Below are 23774 nucleotides of genomic sequence, written 5' to 3'. Positions count from 1 at the left end.
TTTTATCTATATTGTTATATTTAATTTTATCATAATAATAATAATTATTGATAAATATTGTCTGGAAGGGCGAGTCAAACAATTTTTTTATTAGTATTATGTTTGACAGAAGGGCACTTATATAAATTTTTATATTAATGATATGTTTAACGGGAACATGACTCAAAATAACTTTTATGCAATTATAATATTAATTCGTTTAAAAACTTATAAAAAAGTTTCTTAATTAGTATTGTGTTTGAGGGAAGGGCCGCCCAAATTAATTTTTATCTAAATAATAATTAATTTTATTGTGTTTGACGGGAAAAGCGGCTAGAACAATTTTTTTTTTTAAGTTATAATGTATTTTTTTATTAAAACGGGACCACGACTTAAAAAAAATTTATCCTTATAATCCAATTAAAATAATTTTTATCAAATTTTTAATTTTATCATAATTATAGCAATTTTTTATTTGTATTGTGTTTGACGGTAGGACGACTCAAACTAATATCTATATTATAATTTTTTGTTATTAGTATTGTGTTTGACAAGGGAGCTACTCAAACTAATTTTTATCTATATTATTATATTTAACTTTATCAGAATTATAATAATTATTGATTAATATTAACATGGGAGGGCGGTGCAAACAATTTTTTTTATTAGTATTGTATTTGAAAAGAAGGCTACTTAAACAAATTTTTATATTAATTATAATATTTTTTATTTGTGATATGTTTAATGGGAAGATGACTCAAAATAATTTTTATCCTATTATAATTCTAATTCATATCAAAATTTACCACGCCGCCGCGAAGGAGAATGCGGGCGCCTCTAGAATTCCTCGATTCAGTATTCTGATTTTTCTTAAATTTCGGAGAGAAAATATAATTATAATTCAAAAAATCATGTTCAAAAATTCTAAAGGTAATACAATTCTTTTCTTATCGGATTCTAAAGGTAATACTCTAGAATCTATTAAAAGACTTCTAACCGGTATAGGAATCTTAAAAGAAAAGAGATATAATTCTAAACAGTAAAGAAATAGGAATCTTAAAGAAAAATATAATAGTTAAAATCTATGAAATTCTAAGTAGTGAAGAAATAGGAATCTTAAAAAAAAGAGATAATTCTAAACAATTAAGAAATAGAAATCTTAAAGAAAAATATAATAGCTAAAATCTATGAAATTGGATATATCTATCCAATTGTAATTATAATTTTGTCATAATGTAAATGATTCTTGATTAGTATTGTATTTCAGGGGAGGGCGGCCCAAATTAATTTTTATCTAAATAATAATAAATTTCCAATTAGTATTATGTTTGACGGGAAAACAGCTAAAATATTTTTTTATCTAAGTTATAATATTTTTTTTATTCAAACGGACCATAACTTAAAATAATTTTTATCCAATTATATTCTTTAATTTTATCATAATTTTTATTAGTATTGTGTTTGACGGTAGGGCGACACCAACTAATATCTATATTATAATGTTATGTTATTAGCATTGTGTTCGACAAGTGAGCGGCTCAAACTAATTTTTATCTATATAATTATATTTAATATTATCATAATTATAATAATTATTGATTAATATTGTCTTTGATAGAAGGGCGGGTCAAACAATTTTTTTATTAGTATTGTGTTCGACAAAAGGGACACTTAAACAAATTTTTATATTAATTATAATATTTTTTTATTAATGATATGTTTAACGGGAACACGATTCAAAATAACTTTTATGCAATTATAATATTATTTCGTATCAAAATTTATAAAAAAGATCCTTTATTAGTATTGTGTTTGAGGGGAGGGCGGCCCAAATTATTTTTTATCAAAATAATAATAAATTTTCTGTTAGTATTATGTTTGACAAGAAAATAGGTATAACAATTTTTTTATCTAAATTTATAATAAATTCATAACGCCGCCGCGAAGCGCGGCTTTATTCACTAGTTGTATCTTAAAAAATACAAAAAGTTCACTTATTTTTCTTGTACACATATTGATTCCAACCAGTGTTGTAAAAAGCAGAAATAGATTTAATCAGTAAAGTTACGGAACAGGGATTAATTGAATTGATCGGGAATTAATAGAATTGATCGGTGATTAATCGGAGATTTAATCAGTTCGGCAAGTTACGGAACAGAGAATAATCGGTGATTAATCGTGATAAATTACCGACTTTTAGAATAGAGATTCAACTATTCTACTTCGTAATTTGTTCTAGTCAAATACAGATAACGAATGAATCTTAGCTTATTTAAGATAAACTTTATAATTAGGGGAGGCAAAGAATAATGGGTTTGTTTAACCTTTATGCTGCCTTTGGATTGAACATACAACCAAATATACATAGATGCGCAAGGACGTCAAGAATAACTTACATTAAGCTATTTATAAGCCTTATTATTACATGATTGCATGCATTCAACAAGTATTTAGCTAATTATCCAATATTAATCTATCTAGTTAACTAAAAAAAAAAAAAAAAAATCTAATTAGGGCGTGACAGAATATATTTACAATAACTATATTTATCCGGTTAATTTGGAACTGGATTATATAAAGACCGCTTAACAGATCAGTTTGTAAAGCATGTGAAGCAACCATGGACTGCTGATAACTTATCTATGTTAAGCTATTAAATTTTGAACATTACCGTCTACATCCTAGAACTTAGTTTCCTGCTGTCCTTGACCATGAAGGTAACACTCTTCCTCCGCTATTCTGGTTTGAACGGGAGCCATCATTTTCAATATCAATATTGGATTCCATAAACTCTACGCATTCAATGAGATCGCTGTCAGCGAGCTCCTCGTAATCAATAATGTTAACAGGTTGATTAGGCCTGCTCAGCGCCCTTTTCTTTGATCTTCCTGTGCTATCTATAACATCGTCATTGCTCATATTTTCATTTGAGTTATTGGACCTGTTTCTTCTCCTCTTGCCAGAATCTGTACTTTCATTGCTGCTGCTGCTTATTTTAGTTGTCTTGTTGTGTTCATTGATAGTTGCTTCAATTGTCTGCAACAATAGGTCTCCGTATCTGGCTACCTTAACCCTGAATCAATTTTAAAACAATCATTAAGCTCTTAATAAGCATTGATGTAAACATTTAAAGGTTTAGTTAGAACTTACTCGCCCATGCCATTAATCTCGAGAAGCTCCTCTTTACTTCTGGGTATTTTCTTGCACATCTGCTGCAGTGTCGCATTGCTAATCAAAAAGTGAAACATTAACAACCATCTAATGTCCTGGAATAAAGCTTTATGAATTTACAGAGTAATTATACTACGAATATATGATGATATAAGAAAAGTGAGTTATAGCTTACTTATATATGTGGTGTGCAAACACGTTTTGACCTGCTTCATTAATGAGAGCAGTTCGAAGCTGTCTCAAAGCAGGGTAGAGCTTCGCTGAGATGCCCTGCAGAACACAGTATTACTAAAAATTAGACTTTGAGCAATGAGTGAAGACAATAAATCAAATATTAAGCATAAAAATCTGCTCATTGACACACCAACCCTACCGATTCTGCTTGAGATTGGGCAGACGAGTCCCCTAATGGAAGGCTATTCTTTCCTGATGTTAATAAAGCTTTGGCCGGTGTTGCATCATTTTTACCAGATTTTGATGATTTAGTTGACGTGGGGAATCTGCATGATGCATCATTATTAAGTATCAGAATGAGAATCATGTACACCCGCTAGCAGGAACTAATTTGTGTAAAAACATAGAAAACATATGAGTGAAAATACGCAGTATCTGCCCTAGCCATGACTGAACATTAAAATGCATATTATGTGAATTTGGCAGGATACATGTCAGGACTGTAGAGTAAGGTGACCTTAATTTAATTGTCTGGCCACCAGCACAAAGATTGTACACCTTGCTTTCATTCACCTGAATTTAACACAATCAGTGAAATGGCATGTTAGCCATTACAAGCTTGTCTCGTAACAAAAATAAAATGAAATATTTGCAACAACTAAATTCAAGCATGACAGTAACGAATGAAGTAAAGGTAAACCAAACACTATTCGCCAATATGTCTTTAAAGCCACCTTTATCATTTTTGCCAAAGTAAAACCAGAACAAAAAATTTGTAAATTCTTATATCATTATCATAGAGGTGCTTAAGTTTAATCTTACCTTCACCACTGATGATACGGATCCATACGCATCACTTTTCTTTACATCCTCGAAAAGGAAATCTTCAGTGACAAGATAACGCAACACCCGGGATGCCTCACCCTTAGCTAAATGTTTTCCAGCACCATGCAGGCTCAAGGAATCATGCCTGTGCTTTTTTACCTAGATTTATACATAAATATAGCGAAGTTGGTGGAATAATACAAAGGTATACAGAGAAAATTATTGAAGTTCGCATTTGACAATTAAGCATACAAATTGGTTTAGAGATCCCCTGTAGACTTCCAAGATATGAGCTGCTGAAAACTGCTGTCTGACCAACTTGACTAGCTCAACCTATGTAATAGATGTCTCAAATATTAAATTCAGAGTAACTTGAACAGGGATTCCAATTTAGATATATCTTGTGCAGAAATAGTAGCAAATAATACGAAGTTTGAGAGTTAATGAAATTGGCCATGGCCTTCCTAACCAATTGCTTGGCAATTAGAGTGCAGTCCTTCTCGATAAAACTTTGAACCTTGGAGCAATTGTCACATGTTTTTCCACATCTTCCAGAATCAAACTTTTCTCCAAAATGAACAAGTTGTAATAAACGCCGACAATCTACGTCATTTTCACAGTAACTGACCTGAAATTTTATAGGAAAAAATCATCACGTTCCCATTGGCGTAACTTTTTAAATCAACTGTATATCTAAAGTGGAGTACCATTCGCAGAAGATTTTCAGTGTTTGTTTCGAGTACCCTCCCATGATTTGTTGTACTTGTACGGCTATAGCCAGATGAAAAGGAACTTTGCTCGCTAGCTCCTTGACTTAGCATGTGTTTGACTCTTATCTGAATAAGCAAATGACAATGACATAACGTGGATAAAATATGGAAGACAGAGATAAGAAGTATAATGTTATGGAAGACAGAGATAAGAAGTAGAATGTAATTATCATATAACAATATTTGATTATAGGAGTGTTTGGCATTCCTTAATTTTCAAAAATAAGTACTTATTTCCGGGAAAAGGTGCACATTTACATACTTTTTCCTAGTAATAAGTACTTGCAGATATCCCAGATTGTAAAAGATATAACGATGAAATAATGGGTGTAAAATGAGTAAAACAAATATACAGATTAGACAATTGCAATCACGGAATCATCAGTGTAGATCATTTATTTCCCAAGTAGAAAAGATTACTTGTAGCAATCAAAACTACTTACATAATCACTGTAATTGTAGTACAACACACAAGACGAAAGCTGACCATCTCTACCAGCACGGCCACACTCCTAGCACAAACATATAAAACACAATAATTAGAATTAGTGAATTCTCACTAATATATTGGCTACTTCTTGGTTAACTTATGCTCGTCCAAACGCCTCTGTAGATTACCTGATGGTAGCCTTCAATAGATTTAGGAAGTGAATGGTGAATAACAAAACGTACATCAGGTTTATTAATACCTGAGTCATTTCAAATTATAAAAGTTATCACTTAAAAAAAGCTCCAAAAGGCTGGTACTCACAACAGAAATCAGTAATATTAAATACCCATTCCAAATGCCACTGTTGCACATATTATGTTGATTTCATCTTTGCTCCATTGTTCCTGAACATATGCCCGTTCAGAAGGATCCACACCACCGTGGTAAAATGCAGCCTTGTGTCCATACTCCTATATAATGTGCATGATGTTAAAGATATTTATATACGTAGCAAGATTATAGACCTTAAAATCATATTCAGAAGACATTAGAATACTTCACAATAATCAGGACAAGAGAAAGTTATCAGGTTATAAAAGCAAGCTACTAGTTCACATCCTTCTAAAACCATTTTACTATCTTAGTTACTATGATATATTACTAAAAGCATTATCAGTTGGCCCTGTGTGTAGAGATTAGAACCAGCAAGTTACTACTGTCTAAGGAAAAGGATTTTCACTTCTAAATAGTATACTATTGAATCTAGTTAAGTATAAGCTAGGAAGTGAAGCAAGCAAGATGATGTCACTATAATTACATCATAGTACCGTAGCATGAGTAGCCAAGTAACTACTGTGGCAATCTTTAGGAGGAAGCTGAGTTTATCTATAAAGAGTCTTACAGTTGTAATAAGACAAGATAACAGAAAATGCAGCAGCAGTAGCATAGAAAATATACACAGTTCACTACACCTCTTGTGTTCATAATCTCTCTCTTTTCTCTCCATGTTCTCTGTCTAAGCATATAAATTTGACACATCAGAAGTAGTAGTATAAAATACACAAAGCTCTCTCTCTCTCTCTCACAACATATAATTATAACTCAATAAAGGGGGTTTTCAATATTAGTGATCAACTCTTTAAAACCTTAAAATGTGGGGGAAGGCCACTGACTGAATCAACTGCAGAAAATCCACTAGCCAGCAATTTGCATGGATCACAACCCAAAACAGGAGACAATACAATCTCAATTCAGCAATCTATCAAAGTCTTCCAATATTAGCATATTAATTCTCCGTATATAAAGGAGTAAACCCTACTACTTGACTAACAAAACAAATCCTTTTTCTGAAATCCAGATTCTAGAATATTCCTAATAACACTTTCAAATTAATTACAATAAATTATATGTAAATAATAACATTAAAAAAATGCAAATTAATATTTAAGTTCCACGCTCTGCATTAAAAACCCATTTGGAAATTAAAAGTGCATCACTAGCTTCCCAGTATCCAATGAGCGTTACCATGGGCATGGTGTACACTTTACACTTTTAATATTTAGGAATTGGGATTACCACACTCAAACACGCAACATTTATATATGATTAGCAACCAACTTTTGCAAAACCCACTTGGTATATGACTAATGACCAACTTTCCCAAAATCTTAAGCTGTGGCCTGTGGGGGAAGCCATTAATGGGATCTTCATCTCCTTTAAATTTTATCTATACTTTACATGCAGAGAAATATATTGAACAGATTGCATAGTCAATATAATTTAATTTTACAAACAAATGCATGCAAAATTTGTGGAGAATTGTCAGTGCCTCACAGAAGCTAAGCATTAACATGATTATTTTTGTTCCAAAATGGCAGCCTCTTTTTTTATAAAGAACGACAAACTTTTGCAGGAAAAACAACACCTGACTCATAATTCAACTGATGACTAACAATAAAAAGTTTAATATGAAACAAAGATCCAAAGGATAAGTTAGTATTATTATGCTCCCTTATTTTTGTGTTACAAGATGATAAATCAACTGAAAACTAAAACTAATAATAATCAAGTGGTGACTTGACACGCATTCAAAATCATAAGTATGACCGATTATTACTTCTGCAATATTTGGAGGACGCATACTGGCATAATCGTGTTTCCCAAACTTAACCAATTAATTAGCATATCTTTACATTATTATCATGACCCTATCAGAATTCGGAAGATTGAACAACAAAGTGCATTATAAAGAGTATACCTTCAATTTTTCTGCAACTTTCTCACAGTCCATTTTTGAAAGACAATAAATTATTCCACAATCGTCACGATGAAATTTCTTAATGAAGCTGTCAATATCTTCAACACATTTTTTTGTCTTGGGCATTACAGAATACCTGCAATATTGTAAAGTTTAGCATGGCAGCAACTATTAGCATCATAAGTCATAACAGTTTAGATCAAGAGCTTACTGTAAATTTGGGCGATTGAAACTTTGACGGAATATAATGCAATCAACCAGACCAAGAGCCTGCACAACATCTTCCTTGACACTTGACGTGGCTGTAGCAGTTAAAGCCAGCACCGGTGTGTCTGGAAACTTTTGCTTTAAGATACCAAGACCCTGTAATATGGCTTAAACTACTATAAGTTGACAAAACAATAAACAACTTAATTACAGAAATTTGTAAGATCCACAAAGCATAACCTGATAATCTGGTCTGAAGTCATGCCCCCATTGGCTCACACAATGAGCTTCGTCAATTACAATTCTAGCAAGCAATTGACGAGAATATAGCTTTTCCAGGTGTCGCAACAGAACATCACTCCTGAAATCAATGTTCAGTTTATTACAATTGTATGGACTACAGCATACAATATCACAGGGTGAGAAGTCGACTTATTTACTAACAGTATCCACTATCCAACTAGTAAAAATAATGGAATGTAGTTATCATGACTAAACAACCCACAATCAGATCAGTTCATCATGTGATTAGTTTAATTTATTAACCACCTGGCACCTAGTAACACTACAGATTGTAATGGAATTGTATCATTATCAACAAAGTCGACGGATACTCATAGATGTTCATTTAGTTATTTACTTGTTCGCACAATACATTCTGACTGATTAGAAAATTTTATGTGACCATTGAGCAGAGCACCAAATTAAATAAGCCTTATAATATTAGTCTATATTAGTCTTTAACGGTCATATGGTTCCTCAGTTTTAGAGTCGATTAGTATAATGATTTATTTTTATTATTATTTTTTTTTTTTGGGGGGGGGGGGGGGGGGGTGGTTTGCTGTCAAAAATATAAGGGGATAAGCAATTACTTGGCTACTTTCTCTGGGGTGACATATAACAGCTTGTATCTACAACTATCGAGACAAAGCTCTCTAAAAATATCTTGTTGCTCAGTCCACTCCATGTTGGCACTGAGATAAGTAGCAGGTATGTTTGCCTGCAACACAAACCACCAACACCGGACAGGTGAAATACAACAGATCTTCTTAGCTACACAAAAAAGTCAGTCAAACAAAATATTATTTATGATAATACCTGAGATAAATGCATTATTTGATCTTGAATAAGCGAAACAAGAGGGGAAATGACCAATGTGATCCCTGGGCAAATATATGCAGGAAGCTGCAGAAAACAAGTACGCAAAAAATGTTGATGTTACTATACAGATCATTTCAAATATTGTACTATTCAGTTCAAAAGTAAAAGAGCTTTCAATTTTACAACAAACGGTTAAGACAAAAAAATAAGTCAGATCCGGAAATTTGAGATAAATATTCAGGTTAAAGTACAACAAAAGTAACCTATATCTATACTATATTATTGCTAAACATGCAAAAGCTTGGTCGTTGGTTTGTAGTCTGGTTGATTATAATCAACCATTAGATCACTTAAATCAAATTGCCGTTAGATAAAATTTTCTATATTTATGCTACTAAAGGTCTAATGTTCGAGTCCCATCAACAACATATCACACACACACACACACACACACACATATACATATATGTATGCATGTATGCAGGTCAATGATATTTACAGTTATACACACAACAAAAAACACATAAAATGAAGAATATAAGAAAGGAGTAATTATCTAATGTTCATGTGATGATATTATGATATGAAGAAATTTCTAGTATTAGATTTGACACAGTTTTATACATACTCTCATATTTCTGATTCAGTAAAGTATAGCCAAACATTATTCCTTTGTGTGGAGTAAGAACCCAAGAACTTTCACCTGATATGTCAGGCTCTTTCCCCCTCCAGTAGGCATTAAAACAAATACATCATGTCCACTCATTGTGGCATTTATCACCTCTCTTTGATTGGGCCTGAAGGAGTGGTTTCCAAATATTGTCTTGTTATTGACCTGAAGAACAGAGAAAAATATTAATCAGAAAACACTATACAAATTTAGATATTAGACCAATGTGTAAACATACAAACCTCCAGCTTTTTTGTCCATGGAAAGCTTAGACTGCTCCATTTTTTATCATTTGAACCCTCAATATAATTAACATCAATGTACTTTGGGATGTATGGTTCTCTCTCTACAGGAGTTGGTGGTACACCATACGATGAGTTCCATCTATCAAAGCCATCAGGCTCATTGCGCATGTGAAATTGAGTATCTAGTCTCATGGGATCAATATGAAATGCAGCTGCAGAGGGAGTTTCAGAATATATTGTGCGCGAAGAAGCTGTGGATGCAGAAAATTGTGACTTTCGTCGTTCTTCTTCGACTGATGTGGTATGAAGATGTTTCTCAAGTTGCTGTATTTGCTTTTTCAGCTGTGCCCTGAGACAGTAAATATGAGCTAACATAAAAGCAGAGCCAAGCAAATTGTGGTATTCAAATGGAGGCAGAAGACAGCTGTAACATTGTAAAGAGTAAAAATAAAGGAGAGATATGGGAAGGGAGGAACAGATATAAACAGACAGAAGGAGAATGTAAAAATATTTTTCAGCACAGAATTGAAGGGGTACAACATTCTTAGCTATTTTCCTGCCTCTAAATCATAGAGCCTTTTTTCATAGGAGATAACTATTGTATAGAGAGGGGAGAACCAACCTATCTTGGTGAAGCTTCCCTATTTGCTCTGAATTCAGGTCAGTGATATTGTCCAGAAGATCATTCGAGATAGAAATTAGCATATCTTTCATGCTTTGCAAATGTTTTGCAGCTTCATAGCAAAGTCCTAACTGTGCCAGGATAAAAATAGGAGGTAACTAAAAAATGTATAGCAGCATCAGAAATCACTAACAAGAAAGTAAGGAAAGAATACCTGACAATGAAAAACATAATATGTACAGATTTTATTATGTTGAGTTCCCTTTTATATACTTAAAACCCCCTACCATATCTTGTGTTCCCATTGTTACATACTATTTAATATAATCTACATTACCAATACCTTGAAACCATGACTGCAGTTTACACACAACTCTGGTGGCAAACAACTCTCTTCAGGTCTTGTGTTATTATCCTTGCTGCCAGTTGGGGTAATTGACGGGAGTTTTGACATTAATGGTTGAGGTGTGCCACTTGATTGGTAGTGTTCCATAACTATCTTGTCCACATCAAGACTCTGAAACACAGTCAAAATGATGAAATGCAACATCCTTGCAAAGAAAGCAAGAGAATAAAAAACACATAGTGACATTGACATCAAAAAAAAAAAAAAAAAAAAATAGTTTTGTTGCATTTTGGAATAGCATGTGCTATACTTTCTTTATTAATAATAAAGGCATTAAAGTGCTAGACACTACTAGATGTGTAACTCCTTTGTTTATTATCACTGCATATGTTGAGTCTGAGAAACATTATTGAACGACCGAGGTTACAACGGGATGATATGTGTTATCAACAGATGCATTTATGCTGTAAGTCAGCCATTTAGCTCTACGTAATTTTGAAAAAGAGTCATAACTTACCCCAAGTATGTCATCATCATCGATGTCATCAGGAAAATGTTTCTGAAACCCGTTTACTGTACTCGCATGAGTAGATTGGTTGTATAATCCATCAGTCACATTCGGATGAGAATGATTATGTATTGGAGCTTGACCATTACTTTGCCTACAGGCAACCTTTCCAGCTTCTGCAATGCCATTAATTCCAGAAGGATATGAACTAGCCATTCCCTTGGGTTTATCAGGCGTCGTATTACTATCATTGGAACTTATATATGGGGGCATTTGGCCTAGAAAGTTGCCATTAGCACCACCCAGATTTTGAGGGATTTTTCTTGTTGCATCTCCCAATGGGATCGTACCAACATCCTTAACTAGTGGTGAGCTTCTGCCAGGTTTTATGTACTTGTTTGAAGATAGCTTAATTCTGGATATAGCTTGACAAGCCTGAGAAGTATAAATTATCAAAGACACATGATGTCATAGATGCAATAAATTCACTAGAAGTACAGTATATTTGACCACAAATTTCTTAAGACATCACATACTAGTTTTTTTGTCTTAATATATAAACTTACAAGTACTGTACCAAAAGCACAAACGAGCTTGTATGGAGGTTCTGTCCTAGCCCACCGAACCTTAATTGTACAGTGGGCTAGTGCATTTGGGCTTCAGATATAGTATAGCAAGTTATGCCTTTGAGTCAGTTAACTTTAAAATTAATAAAAACTTATACATGATATTTCTGTTACCTTTTCTACTTGTGCACTATTTACTCCTTCAATATTATGAAGTTGACAGGTGATTGACCTGAAAAGAATGACAGGAATAAAGTACACAAGAATAATAAAGGACTGCACTTAAGTCTAAAACAACCTTTTGTAAAACTTTAGACAAATATTAAGAAGGCCTCTTGAGACGGAACAATATGTAGGAAGAGTTGGAAACAGGGGATACGGGATAGAGACACAAATGAAGTCTGGGAGATATCAAATTTCATCGAAGCATAGTTTTCAATCTCCTTAATATTGGATGATTACAGCTCTTTATATTGGATATCCACTTTATTTTGCATTATAAGAACTAATAAATAATTTCCTAGATTTGTAACAGATAGCTATCATCAAATATAAATTATTTGATATATTTGACAACTACCAGGTCCTTCTCCAAATCACTTCTTTGAGCTTATTTGAAATTGAAAAATGGAAATAAAACATATGCTCTATATAAACAAGTCAAGAATCATTTTGTTTTTTGCTAAGTGAAAAAAAATTAGATTCAAGAAACCCAAAAACCTAAACCCTACCTATTTATAACACAACATAGAAGCATCCATAATATACACCTAAATATACTATTAAGTCAATCTACTCAATACATGCATCACTTTCAAGCATAAAGATGCAACCAATATAAACTAGATGGGAAAATAAATAAGCATTGCAGCAAAAATGTCTCCCACGTCTAATAACTGAAACCATATTATGATTTTTATATAATTCACACATATGCATACCAACAGAGTGCCATTAAACATATTGTGAACTGTTGCTTGCATACCTCGCTGCCATTTCTCCTTCGATATGAGGCTTATGTGTCGAAAGCGAATACAAAAAATTTGTCCTTAGATGCTTATTTTGGTTTGAAAAGTTGGCATGTGCGTCAGCATGTTGAGACCAATTATGTTTTGGACATTTTTCACCTGGTATGGCCCCTCCAGTAGAGTGCTTCTTACTACTACCAGCAACAGTCGGTAAAAGTAAAAACAAAGCATACACTTTCCCAAAGAAGATAGAAATGTAGAGTTATAAACTAGCTTCTTACCTCATCAGATTTCCGTTTACCATCAGCAAACATACTCAATTTTTCATATAAGGCGAAATGATGTCAAGGCTCCATATTTACCCTGCAGATTCAACATTTTTGTTGAAGAGTCAAATATAACAGAGATCAAAATAAATAAGAGATGATAAAAGGTAAGAGAAAATTAGATAGGATAAGCTATTAAAAACATGGAAGGACAAGATCACAACTACTAATAAAATAGGTCAACTACAGGTTAACGGATCTTTCCTTCCACAACTATTAATAAAATAGGCCTAAAACATGGTTATGTTGTAGAAGCCACGTAGCCCTAAATAAATGTAGAGGGGCCAGGCCAGCCCATGTGGGTGATGCTTCAAATGGAGAAAGAGATGAATACATGGATACTCTTGCTACTCAAATCCGCAGAGATAGAATTATAAACTTTTAACAATGATTTTGAGAGAATTTAAGAATATAAAGTATGCTTCAGATATGCTTTGTTATTCTACTATATTATGGACATATAACTCAAAGCATGACAAAAAACTGTTTGTGTTGTTTCTGCACTATGGATATGTTGCATGTTTAGAGGTTACAAGGTCAGGTGTCTGACTTGTGAGAAACTCACAACACATTTTGACCAACTCGCATCAATTTTAGTAAGTCTTTCTACAACCTATTTTGTACAGTTCAAATCATTTGTCGTATATCTATTTTACCCCGACTCTTCATTTTGCCTCGAGTACCCGTGTTGGACACTCGACACTCGGACATAGATATGTACAGTTGTACACTTCGACACTTATTATGCCGAAAGTATAAAATTTATAAATTATTGTTGAGTCCAACACTCAGACATGTATCCATTTTGAACAAGTTTAGCCAAGTCCGGGTAACATAGGTAGTATCAGTGCAAAACAAACTCAAAGATGTTATACAATATAATCATTCAGCATTGCAACAAAATCCGACTGGTTGCCAGTAACAACAGTGAGGTAAAGTGATGTAAGATGAGATGTGAATACTAAACATTTCTAACTCCGACAAAAAGTCTGTTATGAACTTAAAATTTAAAATGTAGGGGTATGTATTCTTCTAACGTGTTGATCATACTTATGTAATATGATAGGATATAAGACATTGTGTGTGCGTGTGTGTGTGTGTGAGTCTTTGACTGTGTTGTCTAATGTTTTACGCTCCAGTTATCCTACTTCTGAGGGGACTATATCAGTTATCTGAAAAAGTCGTGAAATCCTCTAAGCTCCGTTCATTTCTGCTTCAATTTCTCTTCCTTCCACCAAACCAAATGAATGCATGTGCATCAACCCAAGCTGATTTCTAGCATTTCTCTCCCCCGTCTGTCCGATTAAAAAGGCAAACCCTAATTGCAAGTATATGTCTATGCATCAACTACTCTGCAGTTAACTTGATAAGTATTTCAAGGATAGGTGAATAAATAATTGATAATATGTCAATATTTTATAGCTCAACCAAGCCGCCACATTGACTCCGCAGACATTGTATGCATTGAGATGCTTCTCACATTATTAGACCAAAACTTATTATGTTAAGACTAGTTCAATGTAAAAATGTGCAAAATAAAGTAACGTCGGACCACTCTTTATACTACAAGAAAGAAAATGGCCATGTTTGGCAATTAGCAGTTGGCTCTTAACGGATTGAATTAGATGTTTGGACTGGCTGATTGAAGTAGTTGGTTTGACTGGTGAATTTAATTAGTTGTTTCGTGTGAAACTGTTTGGTAAATAAGTGTTTGATTAGCTTTTTTGTATTTTAACTAGACACATGTCAATCCTATAATAAAAAAAAAACTCTTCCAAATCAACCGGATAACTACCAAAAACTAATATTAGGGGAATCATGTGATATAACCTCTGATATAGCCCAAACCTCTAACCTCCAAACAGGGCCAAAGTATCTTGTATCGAGATATTTATAAATAAGTTATTTACTAATTACAAGAGTTCAACTAATAATACATTTTACACATATAATGTACAAAAGCAGGTAAGTTTTTTCGTGTTTAGAATTACAACACCATACAGTTTCTCTACATTGTAATTTAGTGAATTCAAATAAGTTTATCGATATAGTGAATTATTATCAGGGTAAGCCCCTTTTTTCGCCTAATCTCAGTCTCGGTTTGAGTAAGATAAGGCTATTTGAGCTATTAGAAAGCATAAACACAACAAGTAAATTCAAATTAAAGAGAAAAAAACTCAAAGCAAACGGAGAGCAAAAATTGGCAGTGGAAGATGTGACAATGAATAGAATAACTAAACAAACCCTGGCAGCTTACAAGCAATACAAATTCAAAAGAAAACATGATTATTATAATGGAAATTAGCGGAGATGTGTGTGGATATATACTTACAGATGCGAGATGGATGAGAAATTGAGCCGCCCCCGACAATACGGTGAGAGAACGAAACAGATAAGATGGATGTGTGTGAGTGAGAGAGAGCGAGAAGCGAGAGAGAGAGAGAGAGAGAGAGAGAGTATTGGTAAATGGAGAAGAAAGCTTCAGAGAGAGAGTATGTGTTGGTAAATGGAGAAGAAAGCTTCAAATATCAAAGCGCGGTAATGACCAAAATGAGAAGCGGGATAAATCTGTAGCGCTACTGCCAATTTTTTTACCCGGCCCGTATTGTTTTGGAGATGGGTCGGGTCGTCGGGATGAACGTTGAGCATGACATCATTGTCCTTTATTTTGATTTAAAGAAAACTATACTGAACAGACCTGTAATAATTTACAAATACAATCAACTACTTCTGATTTTTTAAATTTATTTAAAATTCTCGATGATTATTAATTAAAATTTAAAATTTAATTTATCAACTTATTATTAAATATTTTGATTTAATTACAAATTTCAAATTCATCAAGAAATTCTCTATTAAATTTTAAATTAAATAAATTGATTAATTTCAATTCTCAATTTTTAAAATAAAAATTAAATCTCCTACTTATGCACTGGAAAGGTTAATTTATGCTTTTTTTTTTTTGCTTTTAAAAAAAATAACATATTACTGTATTAGAAAATAGCGTTGTTCTAAAAATCGATTGATATACTCGCTTTTAACCTCTAGCGCGATTTGAGTTCCGAGTACTTGCGTCCAAAAACGTTTTCATCCGGATCTAGGCAAAATAATTATCGAGCATAATTTATTTTTTTCCACTAACGGACTAAAAAGCTATAAATACATGATACCTCATTTAAATTGAGCTCTACGGTAACTCGAAGTGATCAATTACAGACTCTGAATCAATATTATCGACATATGTTTTTTCAATGTGAAGCATCATCCAACTCGAAAGATATCTCACAAAAATTGTTCAAAGCTCGGTAGTTCAGTTGCTGGCTCGCTAATTTTTTAGCTCCGTGTTCTCTCTTCTCAATCTAATTTCCAGGGATAACTCACAAAAAGATATAATATAAATGAAACAAATATTTTATTTTTCTACTTTTTTACCCAGTAGTATTTTTTTTTTCTTTTACTTAAAATTTTTCACCCAGCTCAAGCGGGACAATACCCAAAAACATAGATGTAATAATATTATTTATTCATTAATAAATTATTAATTATTAATAAATAAAATATTTTTATATAATAAATTAAAAAAAATTATACATAAGTTTCAAGTTTGCACGTTTATAATTTGTATACTAAAATCTGTTTAAAATGAATTTATTTAGGAAATGAAAAAATAATGATATCCGAGTAGCTGTGCTTAGGGGTGAGCATTCGGTTCGGGTATCCATATACCGAATGGATATAGCCGAAATATTTTGGTTCGGATATCGAACCGATAAAATATAATTCGGTATATGGAATGTTTTTAGATAATTTCGGAATTTCGGTTTTTTAAATCGGACTTTTGGATTTATCCGAATTAATCAAAAATCCAAAATTTTGGAATAAATATCTTTTATACTATTCTCATCTACTAATGTATATAGTTATGTTGTAACTTATCCTTTAAGTTTTTTTTGAAACATAATAAACAATATCAAATTTCAAACATTATCTATGTGTATGTTTATTATTTGGTTGTCTCTAATAAACTATGATTTATCAATTTATTTCTCTAAGATAAATTATGATTTGCACTTTGTTTTATTTAAATAAATGGTGCCTTATGTTCCTGTAGTTTGACTAGTTAATATGGTCTAGAATGAATATTATAATTTCATTTTAAGAATTTCATTTTCTTTTTAATTTTGTTATACACATGCAGTTTGTGTTATATGCACAATTAAGGTTGTGTTATATGATACTTTTTGTTGTTTGGTTTTTTGGAAAGTTTGGAATCCGATCCGGATTAATATTAATGATTTGGTTTCCATCCGAAATTAATTCGGTTCGGTATTTAGAAATGAAATTTCGCATTTTTGAAAATTTGGATATCCAAAATAATTTCGGTTCGGTAACCAAATTTCCGAATACTCACCCCTAGCTGTGCTATACTCATTCAATAACTATCCGACGTGGAAAACAATCTAAAAGGAAACGAAATTCAACAGAGTGACGAATTGATATTTGACGAAGTGAGCGCATTCTCACAAGCTCCTCCTAGAATTGTGCTCTGTCTCATCCATACAAACAAAAGGTACTCACTGCCCACTGCTCACTTGAAAGGTTATACACAGTAAACTTTGCTATTCCAATGATCCCATTATTCAAGTAAATATGTCGAGGGCTTTAACCATTCTCTCTTTTTCATCTAGTTTTACTTTGATGCAGCTACCATTGTTACTTGATTATATCTAGTTTTACTCTGAATTGTAAAATTACAATCGAATTTCTAGATTACAACAACTCAGCTCGGGGGGGGGGGGGATTCTAGTCTAGAGATACAGAAAGACGGGAGCTTTCGTTCAATTTTACCAATTTTTTATTGGGATGGCTCGATCGCCACTTTTTCAGTTGTAATGTAGTAGCGGATCGTGTTACTACAGAATCCATTTTAACAATTAGAACTTGACTCGATTTGTAACTAAAATTGCCAAGTCGGTTCACAAGAGGGACGGATATGTTGCATGAGCAATCCCTGTTTCCTGTCCTTGTAGAAGGGGCAAAGCTGTATTGTTATATGATATTAATCTTAAAATCTTTTAGGCCAGGCCAGAATCCAGATGCAAGTTTTTATGCTAGGATTTCAGCTGTCTGGGGTCTTGAATCTCAAGGCTGTGCACGAAACGAATGTTTATGCTGTAACAACTGGATGCTCTAAGCAAAGATTACCTCATGTTTTGACTGTTGCGGGATCGGATTCCGGAGCTGGTGCTGGAATCCAGGCTGACCTTAAAGCTTGTGCTGCTCGTGGAGTGTACTGTTCTACTGTAGTGACTGCTGTCACTGCACAGAACACTGTAGGGGTTCAGGTCAGACTGCGTCCTTTTTCTGTACTGGTTATTAGGTATCGGACTTCGTATTAGTTACCAATTTATTCTGGAGAATTCTTGTTTCATTAATAGGGTGTGAACATTGTTCCAGAGAGATTTGTGTCAGAGCAGTTGCAATCTGTCCTCTCGGACATGAATGTCGATGTTGTAAGTCACTACCATTTGCGTGTTAGTTTATTATCATTTATTGTTGGATATATAAAACTGTGTTTTGTGGTGTTCACTTATTGAGTTATTGTGAGTCAATTACTTTACAATTGATAGGTTAGATTATTTTTCTGTGAAACATTGTAACTATGATGTAATGACAACTGAATATGTTGTATTTGAAAATTCACACCCAAACTGCACCAGTTAGCATTGAATCTCTTACAGTAAGCGTACGTTTTCCAAAGATTACATTGTGTTTGTGTAATAATTTATCTTAGTCAGCTGATGCACAAAGTTATACTGTGGCCATTAAACAGATCTGTCAGAATGTTTGAATGGTTTGACCAGGAATTGTTACATTAAGTTTTGGATTGGCCGAGTTTGGAAAACTGATAGAAATGTTCAATAGGGTAAACATAATTTCGGATAGAAGTGAGCACAAATATTCCAAACATGCGAAGGTCCGCATGAGATAGTCACAGATAGCAAGGGTATCATGGTGAACTGATTTAATATATGGATCAGAATTTTGATGCACTACACCTATCATTGAGAAGCAACCCCCTAAAAATAGTATGATATTCATATCAGGTAAAAACAGGCATGCTTCCCACCGTGGGCATAGTGAAAGCGCTCTATGACCGTTTGAAGCAATATCCAGTTCAAGGTATGTAGTGTTGATATTTTCCGCTTGCAGATTTTGTTGATTCAGAGCTTATTTTAGCTGAATATATGAAGGCAGCTCTGGTGGTTGACCCGGTCATGGTATCAACTAGTGGCGATGTGCTGGCTGGTCCTTCTGTTCTGGATACGTTTAGGTAAAGAGAGCCCTGGCCAAATCGGTGATCTCACGTAGACACAAATAAGGATTAGTTATGTACTTATATTATAAGAAAATTAATTATTGTTCCATATATATGCTTATCATTAGCTCCTGGTCTATGTCTTCTAATGTTCACATGTACCTTCTATATCTTTTCATTTCAAGACGAGTTTAAGGCAAAGAGCTTTTGTTTTTGGAGTTCTTTTCCATACAAAAACTAATTTGTGGTAGGGACACCTATCATCATTATCATTATATTTTTTTTGTTATTTAGAAAATAATTTGGTAGAAATTTATTGTTGATCTTGTTTGCTGGTCGGCCTGGTCCAAATTACTTATGTACAATTCTACATAAATAGCAGTATGGTAAGGGACTAAATGGTGACAAACTTCGACATATATGTATTTAAGATACAATATTAACATTGAAAACATGTCGTATCAAGCTCCTAACCATAACGAGATAATACTTGTACTTCTTTCCATATATCCTATGTAAAAAGTCATCACCTGGTTCCACGGTTCACTGGTGTATCAAGAATGTAAAGGATTGTTTAAATTGAAGGTTCAGTGCTGCCCTTGCGACATATTTGATTTTATACTATATATGGAATCTGAACTAAGTCTTGGCTAAAGTAAGTGTAGTTAATCTTTCACCTGTTAAGGCCCTTTATTGTCTAAAGTCCTTATCTACTAGAACTGGCATTGGCTGTGCCAAATTGGTAGAAAGTATTTGAACGACATTTGTTCCATGTTATGCTGCACTTGTGTTTGCATCCTTATATCTGAACTAGTAGGATTTGACTTGTAATGCATTGAACTTTTAGAGTCTCTTTCACAATTTTACAGTTGAACACAAATTCTGGCTTGTTAGCAACCATAAGTAGTCATGGTTTTTGGTATATATACAGGGACCAGCTTCTCCCCATGGCTGATATAGCAACTCCTAATCTTAAAGAGGCTTCTGCTTTACTTGGTGGCATACGTCTGCAAACAGTGTCTGACATGCGTTCTGCTGCGAAGTCCATACATAATAATATGGGTCCAAGGTTAGTTCTTTCCTTAGAGATTTTTTTTTGGTCTCAATTGCTTAAAGTTTCCCAAATCTGAATTTCGTTTTTTCAATGAGTTGAAGACCTTTACATGCTTTGACAGATGATTTACCTTTTCTTACTTTAGCATGGAATACCTTGAACTGTAATTTATTTTTTCTTCTAAATATCTAGATCTGCCCCAGGAATAATGTGAATCAGCTGACACTTGATGGGGCCAGTGACCAGATTACTTGATGTAATCATATTTGTCACACTGTCTATGTAAAAGCGTTGCTGGTTAACTGGAAATGTATCAATTTTATTCATTAAACAATTTTAGTCATCATTCAAATTATCCTTCACAATTCACATGCTATTTCCTTAAAAAAGATTATTTTGTAAATCAACACCTTCTGTATAATTAGTATTTGATTTGCAGTAAATGCTTGGTAGTCATTATTGAATTCGATTCACATCACCAAATTTACATTCTAAAGAGAATTATAGATTTAATTTCAGCAAAATTAACAGGAAATATATAATTACTATTGTTTATTCATGGTTTGAAAAATTAATGAAGTATTCATGACTCACAGGTACTATGTTTTATACAGTGATCTGTAAAAAGTGCAAAACAAAAGATAGCAGTATTGTCTACATTAAAACAGCTTTACAAAAATATCATATGGGCACGTTTAAAAATTTATATTCCTCTTATCTTGTCTTGTTCATGAAGAATGTATGCATGTCGTTGTTATCTCCTTACAATCTAAATGGCAGTGTTGCTGATAATTTGGTGATTTTCCTTTAGAAATGTGCTTATCAAAGGTGGTGACCTCCCAGCTTCATCAGATGCTGTAGATATTTTCTTTGATGGTGTGTCATAAACTCTTTCCTGCTTTGACTATCAACGTAGTAATCATGTCCGTGCTTCTCTGTTTTTCCTTTATTGCTTACACAATAATCTGATTGGGTCATTAAGGTGTGGAGTTCTATGAGCTGCGGTCCTCAAGGATACAAACTCGAAATAGTCATGGAACCGGTTGTACTTTGGCTTCTTGTATAGCAGCTGAACTAGCAAAAGGCTCTCAGATGCTGCCAGCTGTTAGGGTAACTTATTTTTATTATATGAATTTAGGGCTTAAACAGAAACTAGTGATTTTTGTATCATAAAAGTTAAATGAACATCATCAGGTCGATCGTGCTCTAGGTCTTGCTATATACAGATTCCTAAAGTGTGTTCATAGAGCTGTCAAATGAATCGGAGAGAAGAAAGACATACACACTCACAGAAATTAAGATGTCATTCTGTAATTAATTCTAAATTCCTAATGCTATCTAGAGACTAGAGTTATATTTCAGATGAGCGGGGAAACTGAAATGGAGCAGAAACAGGTAGATGTACGTAGTGCTTACTTTCATGCAAGTGGATAGGTGTGTCTGTGTGTGTTTTCTGATTCCGAGTAGATAAAATTGGTTACTATTTTGGGTATAACCAATCTAAGACAGAAGACCTGGATGGCTCGGATACCTGTTTTGGTTATGTTGATGGTTCTCAAATATATCTAAGAAAATTTGCAAAATGAGTTGTATGGAGAGATCAAATTTTATGTATATTGGTAGACCATATCCCTTAATGGTAAAACTACGAGTAGCACATGAACTTAATTTTACTAGTACTTCGAACTTAAGTTGTATTTCCCTAAAAATTTAAGTAATGTCAATGCTGAAGATATTACAGTAGATATTGAAGTTGATAGACATTTCATATTTTCTGTTAAGACAATCAAGGTTACTCACTGTCATTGTCTATAATCTGTGATGTTGATTTGCATTTTCTTCTATATGGCGTCAGATTTTTGCAATACATATGGGCGGCGCTGTCATTTTGTTACTCATCATGTACATCATAAAGTAATTTGTTGACTACGGAATATTGGTAGGTTGCAAAACACTATGTTGAGACTGCATTGGATTATAGCAAAGATATCCTCATTGGAAATGGGCTTCAAGGTCCTTTTGACCACCTATGTAAGCTTAAACGGAACATTCGAAATTCAAGTAAACCACAACGATTTGATCCAGATGATCTCCTTTTGTATGCCGTGACAGACTCACGGATGAATAATAAATGGGGTCGCTCTATCACAGATTCTGTTAGAGCTGCCATAGAGGGTGGTGCCACCATAGTACAGCTAAGGTCCAGTAGCTTCCAATTATCGTTTTATCCTTGATCTGATTAGCAACCGTTCATCCCCCGTCAAATTGCTTCACTTTTTATATTGCCTGCCACTGTACGATTATCCATGTTTTATAATGCTTTATTCAATGTATGTAGGGAAAAAGATATTGAGACGAGCAACTTTCTAGAAGCAGCAAAAAAAAGCCTGGAAGTTTGCCGTTCACATGGTGTACCTCTATTGATAAATGACCGTATAGATATTGCTCTTGCTTGTGATGCAGATGGCGTGCATGTCGGCCAGTCAGACATGCCTGTACATGTTGCTCGCTCTCTTCTGGGGCCAGAAAAGATTATTGGTGTATCTTGCAAAACACCAGAACAAGCTCATCAGGCCTGGGTTAATGGTGCTGATTACATAGGTAGCGGTGGCGTGTACTCAACCAATACAAAAGCAAACAATATAACTATAGGTTTAGATGGCCTTAAAACTGTATGCCTGGCATCCAAGTTACCGGTGGTTGCCATTGGAGGCATTGGTCCTTCAAATGTTCGTGCAGTGATGGAACTAGGTTTGGAAAATTTGAAAGGTGTTGCAGTTGTATCTGCACTATTTGACAGGGAATGCATCGCCTCTGAGGCACAAAATTTACATACATTGGTATCGGAGACCATGAAGGCGACCTCAGTATTTCATGATTAGAAACAGAACCATGTAAATTTTAAGAGGCTCGAGCATTCTGACATGGATGTTGTGGCATCTTTGAGGATTTTTACGTATAATTTTTCATTCTATTATATACATTTCCTTTTATGCATTCTCTTTTATCCAAGTGATCGCTGCATGTAGAGCTAGTCCTACAAAACAAGATACACTCCAAAATCTCTCGTGAATATATGAAGCCGGTACAGCCCCTAATTGTTTAACAGAAGTTGCTCCTACTTCTTGCTTCTACTTTTCTTGACCCGTTTGTGTAAAAAGATAAGAAGTGTTTTTTAAGAAGTCGTGAGAAAAAGTTGCAAGTGGAAAATGCTGGCTTTTCTTTATAATTTTTAC

At 33.7% G+C, this 23774-nt stretch overlaps 2 protein-coding genes across 4 annotated transcripts; one reads left to right on the top strand and one right to left on the bottom strand.

Annotated features, from left to right (window-relative positions):
- Positions 1-2489: 2489 nt before the first annotated feature.
- Positions 2490-15717, bottom strand: LOC108206566 (ATP-dependent DNA helicase Q-like 4A). Of its 2 annotated transcripts, none has more exons than XM_017376905.2 (26): positions 15498-15717; positions 13121-13202; positions 12857-13033; positions 12046-12103; positions 11315-11740; positions 10795-10968; positions 10452-10582; positions 9827-10178; positions 9618-9749; positions 8912-8998; positions 8686-8813; positions 8054-8174; positions 7818-7969; positions 7607-7742; positions 5696-5819; positions 5538-5608; positions 5363-5431; positions 4857-4985; positions 4619-4777; positions 4402-4482; positions 4147-4308; positions 3842-3897; positions 3524-3650; positions 3326-3420; positions 3130-3207; positions 2490-3052 (listed from the first exon to the last, which is right to left on the bottom strand). In XM_017376905.2, exons 2-26 carry the CDS (start codon positions 13141-13143, stop codon positions 2668-2670), a joined length of 3633 nt encoding a protein of 1210 aa, XP_017232394.1. In that variant the 5' UTR covers positions 13144-13202; positions 15498-15717; the 3' UTR covers positions 2490-2667. The 2 variants fall into 2 exon arrangements, with proteins under 2 accessions (XP_017232394.1, XP_017232395.1); XM_017376906.2 differs by having other exon boundaries at positions 12857-13030; positions 15498-15716.
- A 1898-nt stretch (positions 15718-17615) lies between these two features.
- On the top strand, positions 17616-23535 carry LOC108205712 (thiamine biosynthetic bifunctional enzyme TH1, chloroplastic). 2 transcript variants are annotated; one of them, XM_064087696.1, is made up of 10 exons: positions 17616-17735; positions 18245-18510; positions 18604-18678; positions 19273-19348; positions 19424-19499; positions 20416-20553; positions 21350-21414; positions 21521-21648; positions 22482-22738; positions 22877-23535. In XM_064087696.1, exons 2-10 carry the CDS (start codon positions 18262-18264, stop codon positions 23418-23420), a joined length of 1608 nt encoding a protein of 535 aa, XP_063943766.1. In that variant the 5' UTR covers positions 17616-17735; positions 18245-18261; the 3' UTR covers positions 23421-23535. The 2 variants fall into 2 exon arrangements, with proteins under 2 accessions (XP_063943766.1, XP_063943767.1); XM_064087697.1 differs by having other exon boundaries at positions 17637-17735; positions 18250-18510.
- Positions 23536-23774: the final 239 nt, after the last annotated feature.

Source organism: Daucus carota, chromosome 2, assembly GCF_001625215.2.
Source record: "Daucus carota subsp. sativus chromosome 2, DH1 v3.0, whole genome shotgun sequence".
NCBI classification, from domain to species: Eukaryota; Viridiplantae; Streptophyta; class Magnoliopsida; order Apiales; family Apiaceae; genus Daucus; species Daucus carota.
Note: the sequence above shows the minus strand (reverse complement) of the source record. Positions and strands in the feature narration are given on the sequence as shown.